We start from the raw sequence: 16831 nt of genomic DNA on the forward strand, positions 1-16831 counted from the left end.
TAGGGAGTAAGAAAAATGCTTAAATGCACAGTAGGCAAATATTTAAAATATTTAAGCAGGCAGCAACACAGCAGGAAAATCGATTCTCAGAGTTGCCACATGCGGCCTGTCTCTCATTAGGGAGGAAAGGAGGATGGGAGCTTAAGGGGCAGCGGTGTGAGGACGCGCGCTTCGCACGTTATTTAGAACATTCTGGCTGGTTCAGCATTTGCTTTCCTAACTTTGAACACAGTGTTTTAGATTGGTTCTGAAAATGATCTCCCCCTCCCCCAACAAGATTGTCTTAAAAATATAAATCTGGAAGTTTTAGAACACAGTTTAGCATGTACCCGAGGCAGCGGCCGCTTCAGCTCCCTCTTCATTAACCTCGATGAAGGACTTGTGGATTGCCTTGGAAAGGAACATCTCTTTGTTATCTGCAAAAAGGGAACCAGGAGAATTTCTTTAGTATCAGAGATAAGGAAACATCAGACCTTTTTGTTAAATGGGTTTGAGCGATTTAAGACACCAAGATACTGATATTAAAGACAAGTCTTAGGAGATTTCATTTATAATCTGAAAGAAACATCAGGATGTGATTTCTAATTTGCCCTCATTTTATATCCTTGTGTTAATTTCCCCTTTATTTTTGTTGGTAATTTTCCATTGTTTATTTTTTAAAATGGCAGAAAAAGCAGAAACTGTTTTTAGTAGTGATTTCAAATTAGTTCATAACTCAAGATAAAAACATCTTACACAATGCTCTGTAAATTGCAGTAAAAAGAACATAATGAAAATAGGTAAAAATCTAGAAATAACTAGAATCATTATTTTTTTCTTTTTTAAATCTAATCTCTAATCATTTAGATGTCCTTGGGTAAAGAAGAATGATATTGACTTCTAGCTTATAGAATTATGAAAATGTATCTATCTTTTGATAGATAATTCCATTCCACTCCAGTTAATTGGTTTATCTCAGGAATGACCAACGTGTTACCTCAGAATCAGAGAAAATATAGGCTTTTAGTAATGGGAAGACTATTTTTCCCTTTAAATTCCCTTTCTGTTTCTGCTTACTTTTAGAATTAATGGTCATTGTGGAATGAATGGCGTCCCCTCAAGTTCATAGGTTGAAGTCCTAACCGCTGGCACTCCACAACGTGACTGTGTATAGAAACAGGTGTTAAGTTAAAATGAGGTCATTAAAATGTTAAGGTGTTAAGTTAAAATGAGGTCTCTAGTCAAGTATGTCTAGTCTCCATATAAGAGAAGGAAATTTTTTTTTTTTAATTTGGATACAGGCAGGTACAGAGAGACCATGTGTTGGTTAATTTCATGTGTCAACTTTCCCAGGCCTTAGTGTCCACATATTTGGTCAAACATAATTCTGGATGTTTCTGCGAAGATGATTTGGGAAGACAGTAACATTTAAATCAGTGGACTTAGAATAAAGAAGATTGCCTTCACCATGTGGGTGGGGCTCATCCAATAAGCTGAAAGCCTTAGAACAAAGACTGATCTCTGCCAAGCAGGTAAGAATTTTGCCAGCAGACTGCCTTGGAAAAAGCTACAACTCTTTTCTTGGATTCTACTCTGCAGATGTTTGATCTCCACAATCTTGTCAGGCAATTCCTTAAAATCTCTCTCTCTCTTTTTCTCTCCTTGTACACACACATATCCTGCTGGTTCTGTTTCTCTGGACAACTCTAACTAAGACGAAGGGAGATGCCAGGCAACTCTAGGGCAAGGAGGAAGGCCTCAGAAGGCACTCATATTGCTGACACCTCTATCTGGGACTTCTAGCCTCTATTGTAAGAAAATAAGAATTTGTTTTTGAAGCCACTCAATTTGTGCCACATTGTTATGGCATGCCTAGAAAACTATGAAATGGCTTTTAGTCTTGACTTTCTAACTGTTCTCCAAGATTAGAGCAAAACAACACACTCCAAATATATCTTAAAAACAAAAAAACCCTGGGCTGGCTTCAAACCATGATGCTCCTGATCTTTGCCTTCCAAATAGCTAGGATTACAGGTGTGAGCCACTGGTGCCCAGCTCCTTTTCTTTTTTTCAGTTCCAGGAACTCTAATGCAAATTTTAAACAACTTTGTTGCTGATGCCCAGCACTGTTCAGTACAAACACAATTGACTTCTCATTAGACTGCTTAGTAAGACTTGTTAAGTTACCAAGTCCTACCCAGAGCATACATTTACCTTTCAGGTTTTCAAAAACACAGTTATCTTACATACATAGAAAATGATATCCATCAATGGCTTTGGTACATCTGCTGCATATCACCTGATTATTTTGAATAATCCTTAAGGTAAGTAACGATGGCATCTCCAAATATACTTTCAATAGGAACATGATTTCCTTAGATCATATTTGGTATTAAGATATAATTATTATATCTTATTATATATTATATATTCTTATATCTCATTATTACATAGTCCATCTCATATAATACTTTCTTATAAAACACATTCGATGACTAGAAAAAAATTAAAAAGCAATTAAGTTTTTATATTTAGCGATTAAGTATAATTAGCTCTCTCAAATCCAGAGTAGTTTTGTTTTCTTGTCTCATTTAACAAAAGGAAAATTATAAATTATATTAAGTAATCAAATATGTTTAGTTGGTAAAACAAGCACATGAATTCCAAGACTGTAAAATATATTAAATATTTAGCAGTCAACTGATGATTTCAGATTCTGTTGACCAGTTGTATCAGTCTGTCAGGTAAAGGAAAGTCATGTATCATGAACCAATTATGGCTCTGAATGTAAAACAGAATCCATTTCCTAAAGGATTATGAATGTCCACATTGCCAGCTAAGCCCTTCTTAAACATGCCCAGGGAAGATCTCAAACGTACTACATGATATTTCAGCCATGCCAATTTACACAGAGAAACTGCCTCCAATAGCTATTAGGCCTGACCTACTGTATGCACAAGATACCTTGAAATAAGAAAATCACCCTTTTATTTATGCCCTCTGTCCCAAGTGTTGTAACCTCTTCAGTCAACTATCTGCTCATGCATTCTCATTGACCCCCACAAAATGCCAGAGGTGGCAGAGATACTTGTGGCAGAAAGAACAAGAAAGCAATGGTAATTTTTAGGGAGCTAGTTATTTTAAAGACATTTTAACAAGATTCATAAAGAAAAAAAGATTTCCAAAAAGAAAAAAAAGCTTCTAAAGATACAGAAGAGAATTTTTTTTTTTGGATGGTATTGGGGTTTGAAATCAGAACTTCACACTTGCTTGGCAGACACTCTACTGATCGAGATACACCTCTAGCCCTTTTTTATTATAGTTATTTTGAGATAGGGTCTTGCTTTTTGCCTGAGCAGGCCTGGACAGCAGTTCTCCTACTTATGCTTCCAGCAGTAGTGAGGATGACAGGCTTGGGACACCATGCTCAGGTTTTTCTGTTGAGATGAAGTCTCACAAACTTTTTTGCTTGGCTGGCCTGGAATCACAATCCTGTCCATCTCAGCCTCCCATATCATTAGGATTATAGGAGTGAGCCATCAGTGCCTGGCTTAAAATGTTTTGAAAACCACAAAATATACCATGCATAATTTTCTGGAGTAGATGTTAATCAACTTTATAACATCTTTACTATTAGCTTTATCTATTTACAAAACACAATATGGTAAGTTTGATAGATGTATACACCTAGTAATCCACATCTACAAATAAGATACAAAATATTCCCATCCCCCCTAAAAGATTCTTTATGCTTCCTTATGCAGATAATTTTGAAAATTAACAGATTTGTCATAACTATGCTATTTGGCAGAAATATATGAGTTATAAAATTGAATCAATGAAAAATACACTATCTCAGTATTCCAGTAACCATTAAAGTCATTAAATCACTAAACAAAAGAACTTTGCCCATCCTTAAAATCAGGACTCCAAGCCTAGATTGCTTTCTATGTGATTTCTAATTAAATCTTCAAAGAACAGACAGGATTATCTATTATAAAACAATTCTAGGCACTAGAAAAAGAATAAAAGCTGTCTAATTTATCTGTGAGTAATCTCACTTTGTGATCAAAGTGATGTAAGAAAAGAGCAGTATAAGAAAAGAAAATCACAGACCAAATTCACCTATTAACATGAAGCTAAAAGTTCTTTAAAAATCACAAAATTAGACAGACATTAGAACATTATGGAAACATTACCAGAAAAACAATAAAAATCATTAGAGATTATTACCAGAAAAATACAAAGGATCATTAGAGATTATTAGGAACAATTATATGCCAGCACATTTGATAATCTAGAAGCTTAACTTTCTAGACACATACACCTTATAAATATTAAATCATGAAGAAATAGAAAACTTGAGAAGATCAGTAACAAGTAATGAGATTGAATCAGTAATAAAAAGTCTCCCATTATAGAAAATAGCAGGACCAGGTAGATTCCCAGTTGAAGTCTAAGAACCACTTAAAAAAGAACTAATATAAACCAACTTATTGCAAACAACAAAAGAGGAAGGAATTCTTCCAAACACATTAAATTAAGCCAGCATTAGGCTGATACCAAAACGAGATAAGGATACAAGTTAAAAAGAAAACTACCAGTCAATATCTTTGATTAACACACATGCAAAATGTTCAACTGAAAAGCAAAAGCACATTAAAAAGATTATTCACCATGGTCAAGTGGGATTTATGCCAGAGATACATGATGGTTCTGTTGGCAATAATATTTACTCCAGTCTTACAGCCTAACCTACCATGATATCTATCTCATTCTCTCTAACACCCTCTTGCCTGAGGAATGTAAAAGGGTTTGGGAACAGGCTCACACATACACGGATGAGGTCCATCAAACCAGTCCCGCTCACCCTACAGGTGCCCTTGCGGTGCCTGACCATGATCCCAATTGGGACTACAACACCCAGGCTGGTCTCACCCTCCGGAACCAATTTGCCACCTGTCTCTTGGCAGGATTAAAACGGGCCTCACAAAAGGCCATTAATTTTGAAAAAACTCCAGGAAATCATCCAGGATAAAACAGAAAACCCCTCTACCTTCCTAGATAGATTAACCAGGGCTCTTCAGCAACACACCAACATTGACCCAGAATCCACAGATGGTAAGCAGCTCCTTATGACTTATTTTTTCTCCCAAAGTTACCCTGATATTAGGGCTAAACTTAAAAAACTTGATAGAGGCCCCCTCACTCCTCAGACTGAGGTGCTGGCCACCGCCTTCAAGGTGTTCCACTCCCAGGATGAAAAGGCTAAATGCCAAAAATACCAAATGCTGGCTCAGGCCATGTGGGGGCCAAGAGATGGCCTCACACGGGGTTCTCAACGCCTGTCAGCAGGACATCCTCTGGGCTCCTGTTACGGCTGCGGAGGGGAAGGGCATTGAGCCAAAGCCTGTTCCAACCCCAAGCCACCAGCATGGCCATGTCCTAGATGCCATGCCCCTGGACATTGGGCAATTGATTGCCCTGACTCCCGGCGGGGGGAGGGGGGGGGTCGGGTCGGTCTCACATTCCAGTCCAGACCTCATAGGGCTGGCAACGGACGATTGATGGGGCCTTGGGACTCCCCTCCCTGCGACTACCATCTCATTTCTGGAGCCCAAGTAAGCCTTCTGGTTGATGGGTGCCCCATCTGCCTCCTCCTGGACACCGGTGCTACTTTTTTGGTTCTGACAGAGTTTTGGGGGGCCACCAGCCCATCACAAACCCTATTGTCGGGGTAGGGGGACAAAGTATTTTTCCCAGAAAGACCCCCATGCTTTCCTGCTCCTTTTCGGGTCATCCTTTTGCCCACCAGTTTCTAGTCATGCCCTAATGTCCCACCCCTTTACTGGGAAGAGATATTTTGACCAAATTTCAGGCCTCCATCTCATTTAACTTCTATCCCATTCCTCTTTTTGCCCTTATGGCTATGGCCGGTCCTTCTGATTTTACCAGCCAAACCCTCCCTTCAGGGGTGGATCCTAGAGTATAGGACACGGACACTCCTTCCCTGGCAACTTGTCCTCCCATCAAGATCCTCTTACAGGACCCTCATCACTTTCTGTGCCAGCCTCAGTACCTCCTCCCTACTTCCAGCCTGTTGGGACTACAACCAATAATTAACAATTTACTCCAAAAGGGGCTCCTCAGACCTACCCACTCCCCATACAATTCCCCCATCCTAGCTGTAAAAAAATCAAATGGCACCTACCGCCTTATCCAGGATCTTAGACTCATCAATAATGCTGTTAAACCTATATACCCCCTCATCCCTAACCCTTACACTATTCTCTCTTCCATTCCTGCCTCCACTCACTTCTCTGTCCTTGACCTCAAAGATGCCTTTTTTACCATTCCCCTCTCCCCCGACTCACAAGACATCTTTGCTTTCACCTGGATGGACCCCCACACACACCACTCTCAACAACTCACCTGGACAGTCCTCCCTCAGGGTTTTAGGGATAGCCCCCATCTATTTGGCCAGGTGCTTGCTAGAGATCTCAAAAACCTCCATCTCTCTAGGTCCACCCTCCTCCAATACGTGGATGATTTACTCTTGTGTAGCCCCTCTAAACATCTCTCAAGCCGACACCACTTAAACTTTAAGTTTCTGGCGGACAAGGGATATCGGGCCTCTCTCCACAAGGCCCAACTCTCTCAATTAACAGTCACATACCTGGGAGTTCAATTGTCCCATGACTCTAAGGCAATTACTCTGGATAGAAAACAGCTCATTCGGGAAATGCCGGCTCCCAAAACGAAGGAAGAAATTCTTTCCTTTTTGGGACTGGCCGGATACTTCCGGGTCTGGATCCCCAACTATTCCCTCCTGGCAGCCCCCTTATATGATGCCGCTAAGGGAGACCCCTCTGAACCTTTACTTACCTCTATTGACACCCCTTTCCGACGCCTTCAACAGGCACTCCTCGAGGCCCCAGCCCTCCACCTGCCAGATATCCAACAACCATTCGCCCTCTATGTCTATGAAAATAAAGGCTTAGCCCTGGGGGTTCTGGGTCAAGACAAGGGTCCAACATTTGCCCCAGTAGCATATTTATCTAAAAAACTTGACCCCACAGTCCGGGGATGGGCCCCCTGTCTATGGGCCTTGTCAGCAGCCTATGTTCTAGTTCAGGAAGCAAAAAAACTTACTTTCAGGGTGTCAATTACAATCATCTCCCCCCATCACCTGGAGGAACTCCTGGCATATAAGGGCTTAAGAACCCTTCCCCCTTGCCGGATCCTGTCGCTTTTTGCCTCCTTCCTCCACGACTCCTCCATTACCCTCCATGCTTGCTCTTCCCTAAATCCTGCCACCCTCCTGCCCACCTCTATTGCCATGCCTACCCACTACTGCGTCGAGACCCTGGAGGCCCTTCTCCCCTGCCCTTCACACATCCAGGAGGGGCCCCTGCAGGGCTTCACCTACACCTGGTTCACCGATGGCAGCTCATATGTAGAGGGGGGTATATGGAGAGCAGGTTATGCTATAGTGTCCTTAACCCAAGCCATCGAGGCACAGCCCCTCCCTCCCAGTACCACCAATCAGCAGGCTGAACTGTTTGCAGTTACAAGGGCTTTTGAGCTGGCAGCCGACCATTCTCTCACTCTATACACTGATTCTAAATATGTTTTCCACGTCCTCTTCTCCCACTCAGCTGTCTGGAAGGAAAGGGGACTATTAACCACAAGAGGGACCTCTGTCACCAACTCCACCTTCATTACCAACCTTCTCCGGGCCTCTCTCCTCCCCTCTAAGATTGGGATCGCCCACTGCCGGTCCCACCAAATGGACTCATCACCCATAACTATAGGCAATTCTAAGGCAGATCAGGCTGCCTGACAGGCGGCAAGGGAGAATTACTCCACTCTGGCCCTAGCAAAGCCTCAGGACCAGACTCCTGAACTGGCCCTTGAGTCACTCCCTAGACATACTCTCCTTTCATATCTACACTCTATCTTCCACACTAGCACTCAGAATCTCAAGCTTTTCTTAAATTCATTCTTCCCCCTTACTCCGGAGGATTCCCAATATCTACACCATCTCACCTCCACATGTCCCACTTGTCAAAGGACCAACCCACACACCTCTCTAAGGCCTGGCCCATTCACTACCCACCAGGCCAGGGGACACATCCCAGGGGAGGATTGGCAGATAGACTTTATTAACATGCCCAAGGTAAAGAAACACCAATACCTTTTGGTTTTGGTGGACACTTTCTCGGGGTGGGTAGAGGCCTTCCCAACCTCTAATAAGAGGGCTTCAACTGTGGCATCTATTATTGTAACCCACATCATTCCTCGGTTTGGGATGCCTACTTCCTTCCAATCAGATAATGGCCCAGAGTTCACGTCCCAGATGACCCAAACAATTATCAAGGCCCTTAATATCCCATGACAGTTCCACATCCCTTACCATCCCCCCTCATCAGGAAAGGTAGAACGCTCCAACCATACACTAAAGGAGACTCTCACCAAACTTACCTTAGAACTACACCTAGACTGGGTTCAACTCCTTCCAATAGCCCTCTTCCACCTATGGGTGCTTCCATGGAAGCCCACACAAATATCCCCTTTTGAGTTAATGTTCAGTCACCCAGCTTTGCCTCCAGGGATCACCTCTACCACAGGCCCCCTCCTGGGACACCTTGCCTTTCCCCTGCTCTCCTTCCTTCGAACCCAACTGTGGAGACACCATGATACCTTATCTCCAGACCCTTCACACACTCATCTCTCTTTCCCTTTGAACCCGGGGGACTGGGTCTATTTCTCTCCCCCTCTCCCCGAAAAAAAGCCCCTCACCCCGAAGTGGAAAGGGCCACTTAAGATCATCCTCTGCACTCCTACTGCAGCCTGATTAGAAGAGACTCCAGGAAAACTAACATCTTGGATTCATATTTCCAGGCTAAAGCCAGCCCGGTCCCCTGGAGACAACTGGCAGATCGATCCCAGCGACTCTTTGCCTTCACCCCCCCACCTTCATTTGCACCCCTTCCCCTGAAGACCCCTTGAAACTTCACATCTCTCGGGTTCATGTTCCCTCCCCAGCCCCCAAGGATGTGCCTTGACTCTCTTTTATTCGCTGTTCTCACCCTCCTCTCCATGAGTGGGCAGGCTAACGCCGGAGGGTACGTTTGGAGGTTTAAGATACGGGAGACCTACACTGTCTCAGAAACCTCTCTCTCCGGTCTGGTGGGCACCGGAGACTGCTCTCCTAAGGGATGTCAGACCCCTCTCTCAGTCCCCTTCAAACCCAGGAGTGATAGCGACTTTGGATGCCATTGCCCTTTCTTCTCCCAAAGGACTACTGTAAGAAGGGGGCACCATATACCCAGGAATATGGGGGATGTCCCTATTGGTCATGTAACATCACCAGGTACTGAATTTAAGGGGCCCAGACAATGGATTCTCCCTCTATAGGGGACAAAATGGGACCATCGTGGCCCACATCCCCAACCCATGGGACAACAGATGGGTTCGGGGTGAAATGATAGCCCTGTATGCTGGGTGCACTGCCTCCAAACCCTCAGCTCACATTATGATTTCCAGGGAGCTCACCCTTCCAATCCCTACTCAAAAGGAGGTGACTTCGGAGGTCCTCCAGTCAGAACAAAGCCTACAACAGGCCCTTCAACAATCCTCCACCCCTACCTGGCTCCAACTGTTCCAGGTTTCACTCCAACTCATGAACCTCACCACATCCATTAGTGTCATTGACTGCTTTCTTTGTGCCTCCCTCCAGCGTCCTCTGCTGGCTGCAGTTCCCATTAATGCTTCATCTTCTATCAAGGCTTCCCCTGCCTTACAAAACTCCTCACGCACCCCTTCCTTGCCATCGGTACCTCTATGGGCACCTGACTCTACATAAGTTCCCCTTCCTACACACACCTGTTATACCCCGCTCTCGACATCTCGGTCCAACTTTTCTCTCTCCTGTCATATCAACGTCACAGTTACAGCACAACTGGCATCCCCGGGTGGGCTATATTTCTGGTGCCACGACACCCTACACTCCTGCATAACCCAAACTACTCCCGGGCCCTGCATACTGGTAATCATAGTTCCCCAACTTACTCTTTATGGGGAAGCTGAATTCTCCCTCCTATTCGGCGCTCAACCAAAGCGTGCTGCCTTCTTGCCCATTATGGTGGGTATAAGTTTGGCAACCTCCGTTGCCGCCACAGGCTTCGCGGGGGGAGCTCTTGGCCATAGTGTTATTTCAGCAAGGGACTTTGAGGAGCGCTTACAGATCACCCTTGAATCCACCTCATCCTCACTGGCCTCCCTTCAGCGTCAGCTCACCTCTCTAGCTCAGGTGGCCCTCCAAAATCGTAGGGCCCTGGACCTCTTAACAGCCAAAAAAGGGGGCACCTGTTTCTTCCTCTGGGAGGAATGTTGCTATTATGTCAATGAGTCCAGGACTGTGGAACAAAATGTCAACAGGTTAACAAACTTGGCCGAGGACCTACTAAGGGGACCCAGTAAAAACACCTTAACCGACCTGCTGAGCTATCCTCTTGTCACCTGGCTCCTGCCTTTCTTGGGTCCTTTGCTTATGCTCATTGCTCTCTGCGCCCTCCTACCCTGCTTACTCCAGTTTCTCAGATCTCAGGTGAACAGAATCTCTAACCAAACTTTCAACTAGCTTCTCCTTCAGGGATATCACCCCCTCATAGCTCAGCCAGAGGACACCTGCGATGAACCCCACCGGGACACCGGACTGTGAGCCACTTCAATCCCATACAAGGCACCTACTGCAGTTCCTTGATTCCCTACATGAGGACAGCTGGCTAATACCTGCCATATGAGGCCCAGAGGAGTGGCTGGAGACCATTTACGATCTATGGCTACAGGGAACCTTTATCAAATTCAGGGAGGAGGAAATTTTCACCTTTGGAGCCTGGGTGTATGCCGTTATGAGACTCGCTACTCTGATGCCATTTGCCAACTAGCCCTCCTTTCCCCTATGCTGCTCCTTGCCAGCTCAAAGAAGCCAGAGCGAACACAACACCCCCCTTCCTTAACAAACAAAAAAGGGGAGGAATGTTGGCAATAATGGCGCCGATAGGTTTCAGTTCTTACTGCACCCTTAAGCTTCTGTTTTCCTGGGTCACGGTCCTGCCTCCCGGGGTCACAGTCCTGCCTCAAGTCTAGCTTGAACCCTCCTTCTGCCCCAACCTCCAATCAGCATGAACCATAAGATTCTAACTAATCAGATCATGCTGAGTCCCACTGAGGGGTATTTAAGCCCCTGCCCTTCTCTCCCTCTCTCTCGGCTCTCTCTGCTCTCTCCCTCTCCCATCCGGCAATAAAGAATCTCTTGGCCAGATCACTCCTCTCCACGTGGTCACTTTTGGGGCCTACATTTCCTTACAGGTTCAATGCAAGCAAATCATTAGCTATGATACACCACATCAACAGAATGAAAGTCGGAAACCATATTTCCATCTCAATAGAGAAACAAAAGACATTTGAGAAAATTCAACATCCCATCAAGATAGAAACATTGAAAAAATTTGGTATAGAAAGAACATAACTGAACATAATAAAGACCGTTTATAAGCCAACAGGTAACATTATACCAAATAGGGGAAAGTTTCAAGTTTTTGCTCTAAGATCTGGAACAAGACAAAGGTAAGTACTTTCACCACTTTTATTCAACATTATGGTGAATAAATTGGGAAACAAAAAAAAATAAAGATCATCCAAACTGGAAAAACAGAAATCAAATAGTCACTTTTTGCATATGACATGATCATATTTATAGAAAACCCCAAAAACTATTAGAACTAATAAATGAATTCAACACAGCTGTTAGGATACAAAGTTAATATACAAAAATCAGTAGTGGTACTATATACCAATACTGAAGTATATGAAATAGAAATAAAGAAAGCAATATAATTTATAACAGCTATAAAACAAACAAACAAACAAATTCTAGGAAAAAAATTAACCAAAGAGCTGAAAGATCTCTACAGTGAAAATTATAAAACAATGATGAAAGAGAGGGAAGAAGACACAAAAAAGTGGACACATCCTTTGTTCATGGACTAGAAGAATAAATGCTGTTAAAATTTCTTATTACCACAAGCAATCTAGAGGCTCAATGCAATCCCTATCAAAATACCAATCCAAGTCCTCACAGCACTAGGAAAAAAAATCCTAAAGTTTCTGTGGAATGACAAAAAACCTAAATAGTTAAAACCATTTTAAGCCAAAAGAACATAGAAGGAGGTATTACAGTACTTCAAAGACAGAATAATCAAAACGCATGATATTGGCATAAAAACAAATACATATGCCCATAGAACAAAATAAAGAGCCTAGAAGTAAATCTGTGCATCTATAGCCAACTGAATTTGACAAAGGTGCTAAGAACATACAGTGGAGAAAGGATAATCTTTTCAGTAACAATGACAAGAAAATTGGATATCCACATTCATGAAGAATGAAGCTAGTTCTCTCTTACTAGTTACAAAATTAACTAAAAGTGGATTGAAGACTTAAGTGTAAGACCTGGAATTATGAAATTACTTGAGGAAAACAGAAGAGAAATGCTCAAATACACTGGGATAGGTGAGGATCTTTTGTACATGCTCAAAGGCACAAGAGCCAAGAGCAAAAATAGACAAATGGAATTACATCAAACTGCAAGTCCTCTGCACAGCAAAAGAAACAATCAACAGATGGCAGAGATGACATACAGACTGGCAGAAAATATTTTCAAACCATAGTTCTGACAAGGATGAACATAAAAGGAACTAAAATATATTAATAGCAAAAAAATCAAAATAAATGGATTTAAAAATGGGCAATAAAACTAAAGAGACACTGCTAAGAAGACACACAAATGGTCAACAGTTATATGAAAAAGTGTTCAATGTCATTAATCATCAGGAAATTGCAAATCAAAACCACAATGAGATATCACTTCTCTTCAGCAGACATGGCTACTATTAAAAAAGACTAAAGATAATTGCTGTGAGAATGTGGAGAAAAGGAAACCCTTGAACTCTGTTGGAAATGCAAATCAGGACAGCCATTATGGAAAACAATATGGAAGTTACTCAAAAAGGTAAAAATAGATATGATCCAGAAATTCCACTCTTGGGAATATATCTAAAAGTAAGGAAATCAGTATGTCAAAGAGACATTTGCACTTCCATGTTCACTGTAGCACCATTTAAGTATGTAAGAAATAGAAAGAACCTAATTATCCATCAATTGAGGAGTGGACTAATAAATATAATGAAATAGTATTCAGCCTTAAAAAGGATGAAACCTTGTCATTTGTGGCAATGTGGAAGGAATTCGTGATCATTACGTAAAATGAGGTAAATCATTTGCTTTGGTTAGGAATCCCAAGACTATGTTGAATAAGAACGGAGAGAGTGGACACCCTTGTCTTATCCTGACTTCAGAAGAAATGATTTCAATTTTTCCCCATTTAGTATGATGTTTGCTATAGGCTTGTCATATATAGCCTCTATTATGTTGAGACACATTCCTTCTATTCCTAGTTCCATCTGAGCTTTTATCATGAAAAGATGTTGAATTTTGCTGAAGGCTTTTTCTGCATCTATTGAGATGATCATATGGTCTTTGTCTTTGCTTCTGTTAATATGCAGTATTATGTTTAAGGATTTTCATAGTTGAACCATCCTGGCATCCCTGAGATGAAACTGACTTGATGATGGTTTTTAAAGGAAGAAGTCCAAATGGTCAAAAAACACATGAAGAAATGCTCAACATCCCTGGCCATAAAGGTAATGCAAATCAAAATCACATTAAGATTCCACCTCACTCCTGAGGTGGAATAGTTGGCAAGGATGTGGGGAAAAAGGAACCCTCATACACTGCTGGTGTAAATTAGTACAACCAGTATGGAAAACAGTATGGAGGCTCCTCAAAAAACTAAAAATAGAACTGCCATATGATCCAGCAATACCACTCCTAGGGATATACCAGAAAGAATGTGAGCCAGATTACAATAAAGGCACCTGCACACCCATGTTTATTGTAGCATTATTCACAATAGCTAAACTATGCAAACAGCCAAGATGCCCCACAACTGAAAAAAGGATTAAGAAAATGTGGTATTTATATACAATGGAATTTTATTCAGCCATAAAGAAGAATGAAATTTTGTTGTTTGTAGGTAAATGGATGGACCTGGAAAATCATCGTACATAAGTTAGACAGGTTCAGAAAGCCAAAGGCCACATGTTCTCTTTCATATGTGGGTATAGGCCCAATACAAATACAAGCAATATTATGAAAAACAGGTCATTCTAAGGAGAGGTCACATACAGAGATGGAGAGCAAAAGAAGGAAGTTAAGAAGGTAAATATGGTTGATATACTTCCTATACAAGAATGAATGTAGATTTTTAACTTGTTGAAATCACCATAAGGAGATTAAGGTAGAAAGGAAAAAAATAGAGAAGATGAACCAATTCAGGTTATAATACATATATACATGGAAATGTCACAAGGGAACTCCCTGTATAATTATCTTAAACAAACAAAAATGTCTTTTTTTTTTTTTTCCAAAACAGAGAACAGAAAGACAAAACAGGTCCTGTCTGGGGAGTGAGGTTGGTACCAGTGGGAGGGGGTTAGGATAGAAGGAAAGAGAGTAGGAGGGTGGATATGGTAGAAATATTATGTATACCTATATGTAAATGGAAAAATGAAACCTGTTGAAACTATTCCAGGAATGGGGAGAGCGGGTATAAAGGAGAATGATGGAGGGGTGAATTCAACTATGATATATTGTCACAATATGTCATATATTGTCAACTATGATATATTGTCACAATATGATAAATGTCACAATGTACCCCTAATACAACAATATAAAAATAAATTTTTAAAAAGTGAGGTAAGCCAGACACACAAAGACAAATACTGCCTAATTTTACTAACATTTAGACTCTAAAAAGTTGATCCTATAGAACTTGAAAGAATGGTGGTTATCAGAGGCCAGGAAAAGAAGGAGGGAAGCATGGGAAAAGGTTGGTCAGTGGATACTAAGTTACTCTTGAGTAGGTATAAGAAGTCCTGGTGTGCTAGGACACAGTATGGTGATATAAATAATGATAATATACTGTACATTTCAAAAAGCCATAAGAAAGGATTTTGAGAGTGTTTGTCATAAAAAATAAATGTTCAGCATAGTACTGAGTCCAACACCAGTACCATGAATAAATAAAAAAATAAATAAATGTTTGAGGAGATAGATAGGTTTAACCTGACTCAACCCTTATACAATGTATACATGTATCAAATATTATATGGCACCCATTAATCTGGATAATTTTTATGGTTTTTTGTATCACCTAAATTTTTTTTTAAATCAGAAAATTAAATTCAGTAACAAAGACTGATAATTTGCAAATGAATTTCCATGGATGTCACAGTGTGTTCATGCCACAGCCATGGAGCACTGCACTGCTAACTGCCTCCAGTTAACATCAAAGCTTCCTCCAGGAGGATCGTATTCAGGTGCAAGCCAGTTTATGCCATGACCTTACTTAACATCCTTCATCCCCTCTCTGCTTGCTCTGCCTCCCACCTCACCTTCAGGATATTACACCTCTGCATCCCTGCTCAGAATACAATCCTAGGACCTCCACATGACTGCTCTGCCTCACTTATTCAGCATTCTTTAGCCACACACTGTGCATCAAATTATTTGAGTTAAAACAGCCTGAATTTTACCAATTCTGTCTTTGCTTCCTTAGCTCCTTCCTCAATTCTGACACAGCAAGACACCTAATCTACTTCTAAGTCTCAGCTTCCAGCCCTAGGAGCACTTTCTGCTGTCTTCTGATTCCTAAATCTTTAAAGTATATCTGACCACTCTTTCCCACTGAACCAAGGAACTAATTCTACTGAAGCATTTATAATATATTATATCTGCATTACTGTCTCTCTTCCTGGACTGTTGACTTCCTTACAGCAAGGACTGTGTCATTTGTCTTAGTATCCCAGGCTTCTGTCATATAGTGGGGTCTAAAAAATAAGTTAGCCAAAGTAGAGGGAGTATCCTGGAGATGTACAAATTTCTAGTATATAATATAGAACACTGTAATAAACAGAATTCAGAAACTGTCAAAAGTGGCTAGCTATTTTAAATTGTTAGGGGTCAGGTGTTCAGTTCTTCAGTATTGCTCTATAAATACCATGAATGATCACAATTCTGTTCACAGTTATGGCTATAAAGTGATTCCTGCCATACATTAAACATGATACTAATACAAAGTAAATGTCCTACGAAAATTGAGAACAGCAATACAAGGAAAGAGCACAAAAGTCATTATCCACAGCAAAAAACTTAAAAATTTGATTAAATAGAAGAGTAAAAGGAATAGGATCCAGCAGACTAGAGTGTTATTATATATATTTCAAAGACAGTAAAACTAAGATTGGATCAAATGCTTAGATTCCCATAGCATGATTGCTTCTATATGATGGTTAGTCAAATGTCTACAGATGTGAACAAGACCTCAGGAAACTTAATAAACTTTTAGAAAAACGATCACTTTGGATACACATGTAGAAACAAAAGTGACAAGAAATCATGTCACTGATAATAAAGTATTTTTTTCTCTTGGGACAAACTTCAAACAGTTACACTAAAATAAAACATATCTAAAAATGTCCATTACCATTTTCTAAAATTATACATCAGTGGAGACCTTCTATCCTGGTAGGGCCATACAATCCCTGAGGGCTCTCACCTTACCTGTCTTACTCACCTCTCTAATCCCCTGCACATTGCCAAGTACCAGGTATGTACCCAGAAACTTAATGAACTGAATCAGAATGCAAGAGGCATTAAGGAA

At 41.3% G+C, this 16831-nt stretch overlaps 1 protein-coding gene across 2 annotated transcripts in view; it reads right to left on the bottom strand.

Annotated features, from left to right (window-relative positions):
• Window positions 1–16831, bottom strand: part of Serpini1 (serpin family I member 1) — an 87467-nt gene that overhangs the window by 5618 nt on the left and 65018 nt on the right. For both annotated transcript variants that reach the window (XM_074073844.1, XM_074073843.1), the window contains exon 7: window positions 330–416. In XM_074073844.1, the coding sequence (XP_073929945.1) occupies window positions 330–416 (87 nt within the window). The remainder of the gene's footprint in view (window positions 1–329; window positions 417–16831) is intronic.

Source organism: Castor canadensis, chromosome 5 (genome assembly GCF_047511655.1).
Source record: "Castor canadensis chromosome 5, mCasCan1.hap1v2, whole genome shotgun sequence".
Lineage (NCBI taxonomy): Eukaryota > Metazoa > Chordata > Mammalia > Rodentia > Castoridae > Castor > Castor canadensis.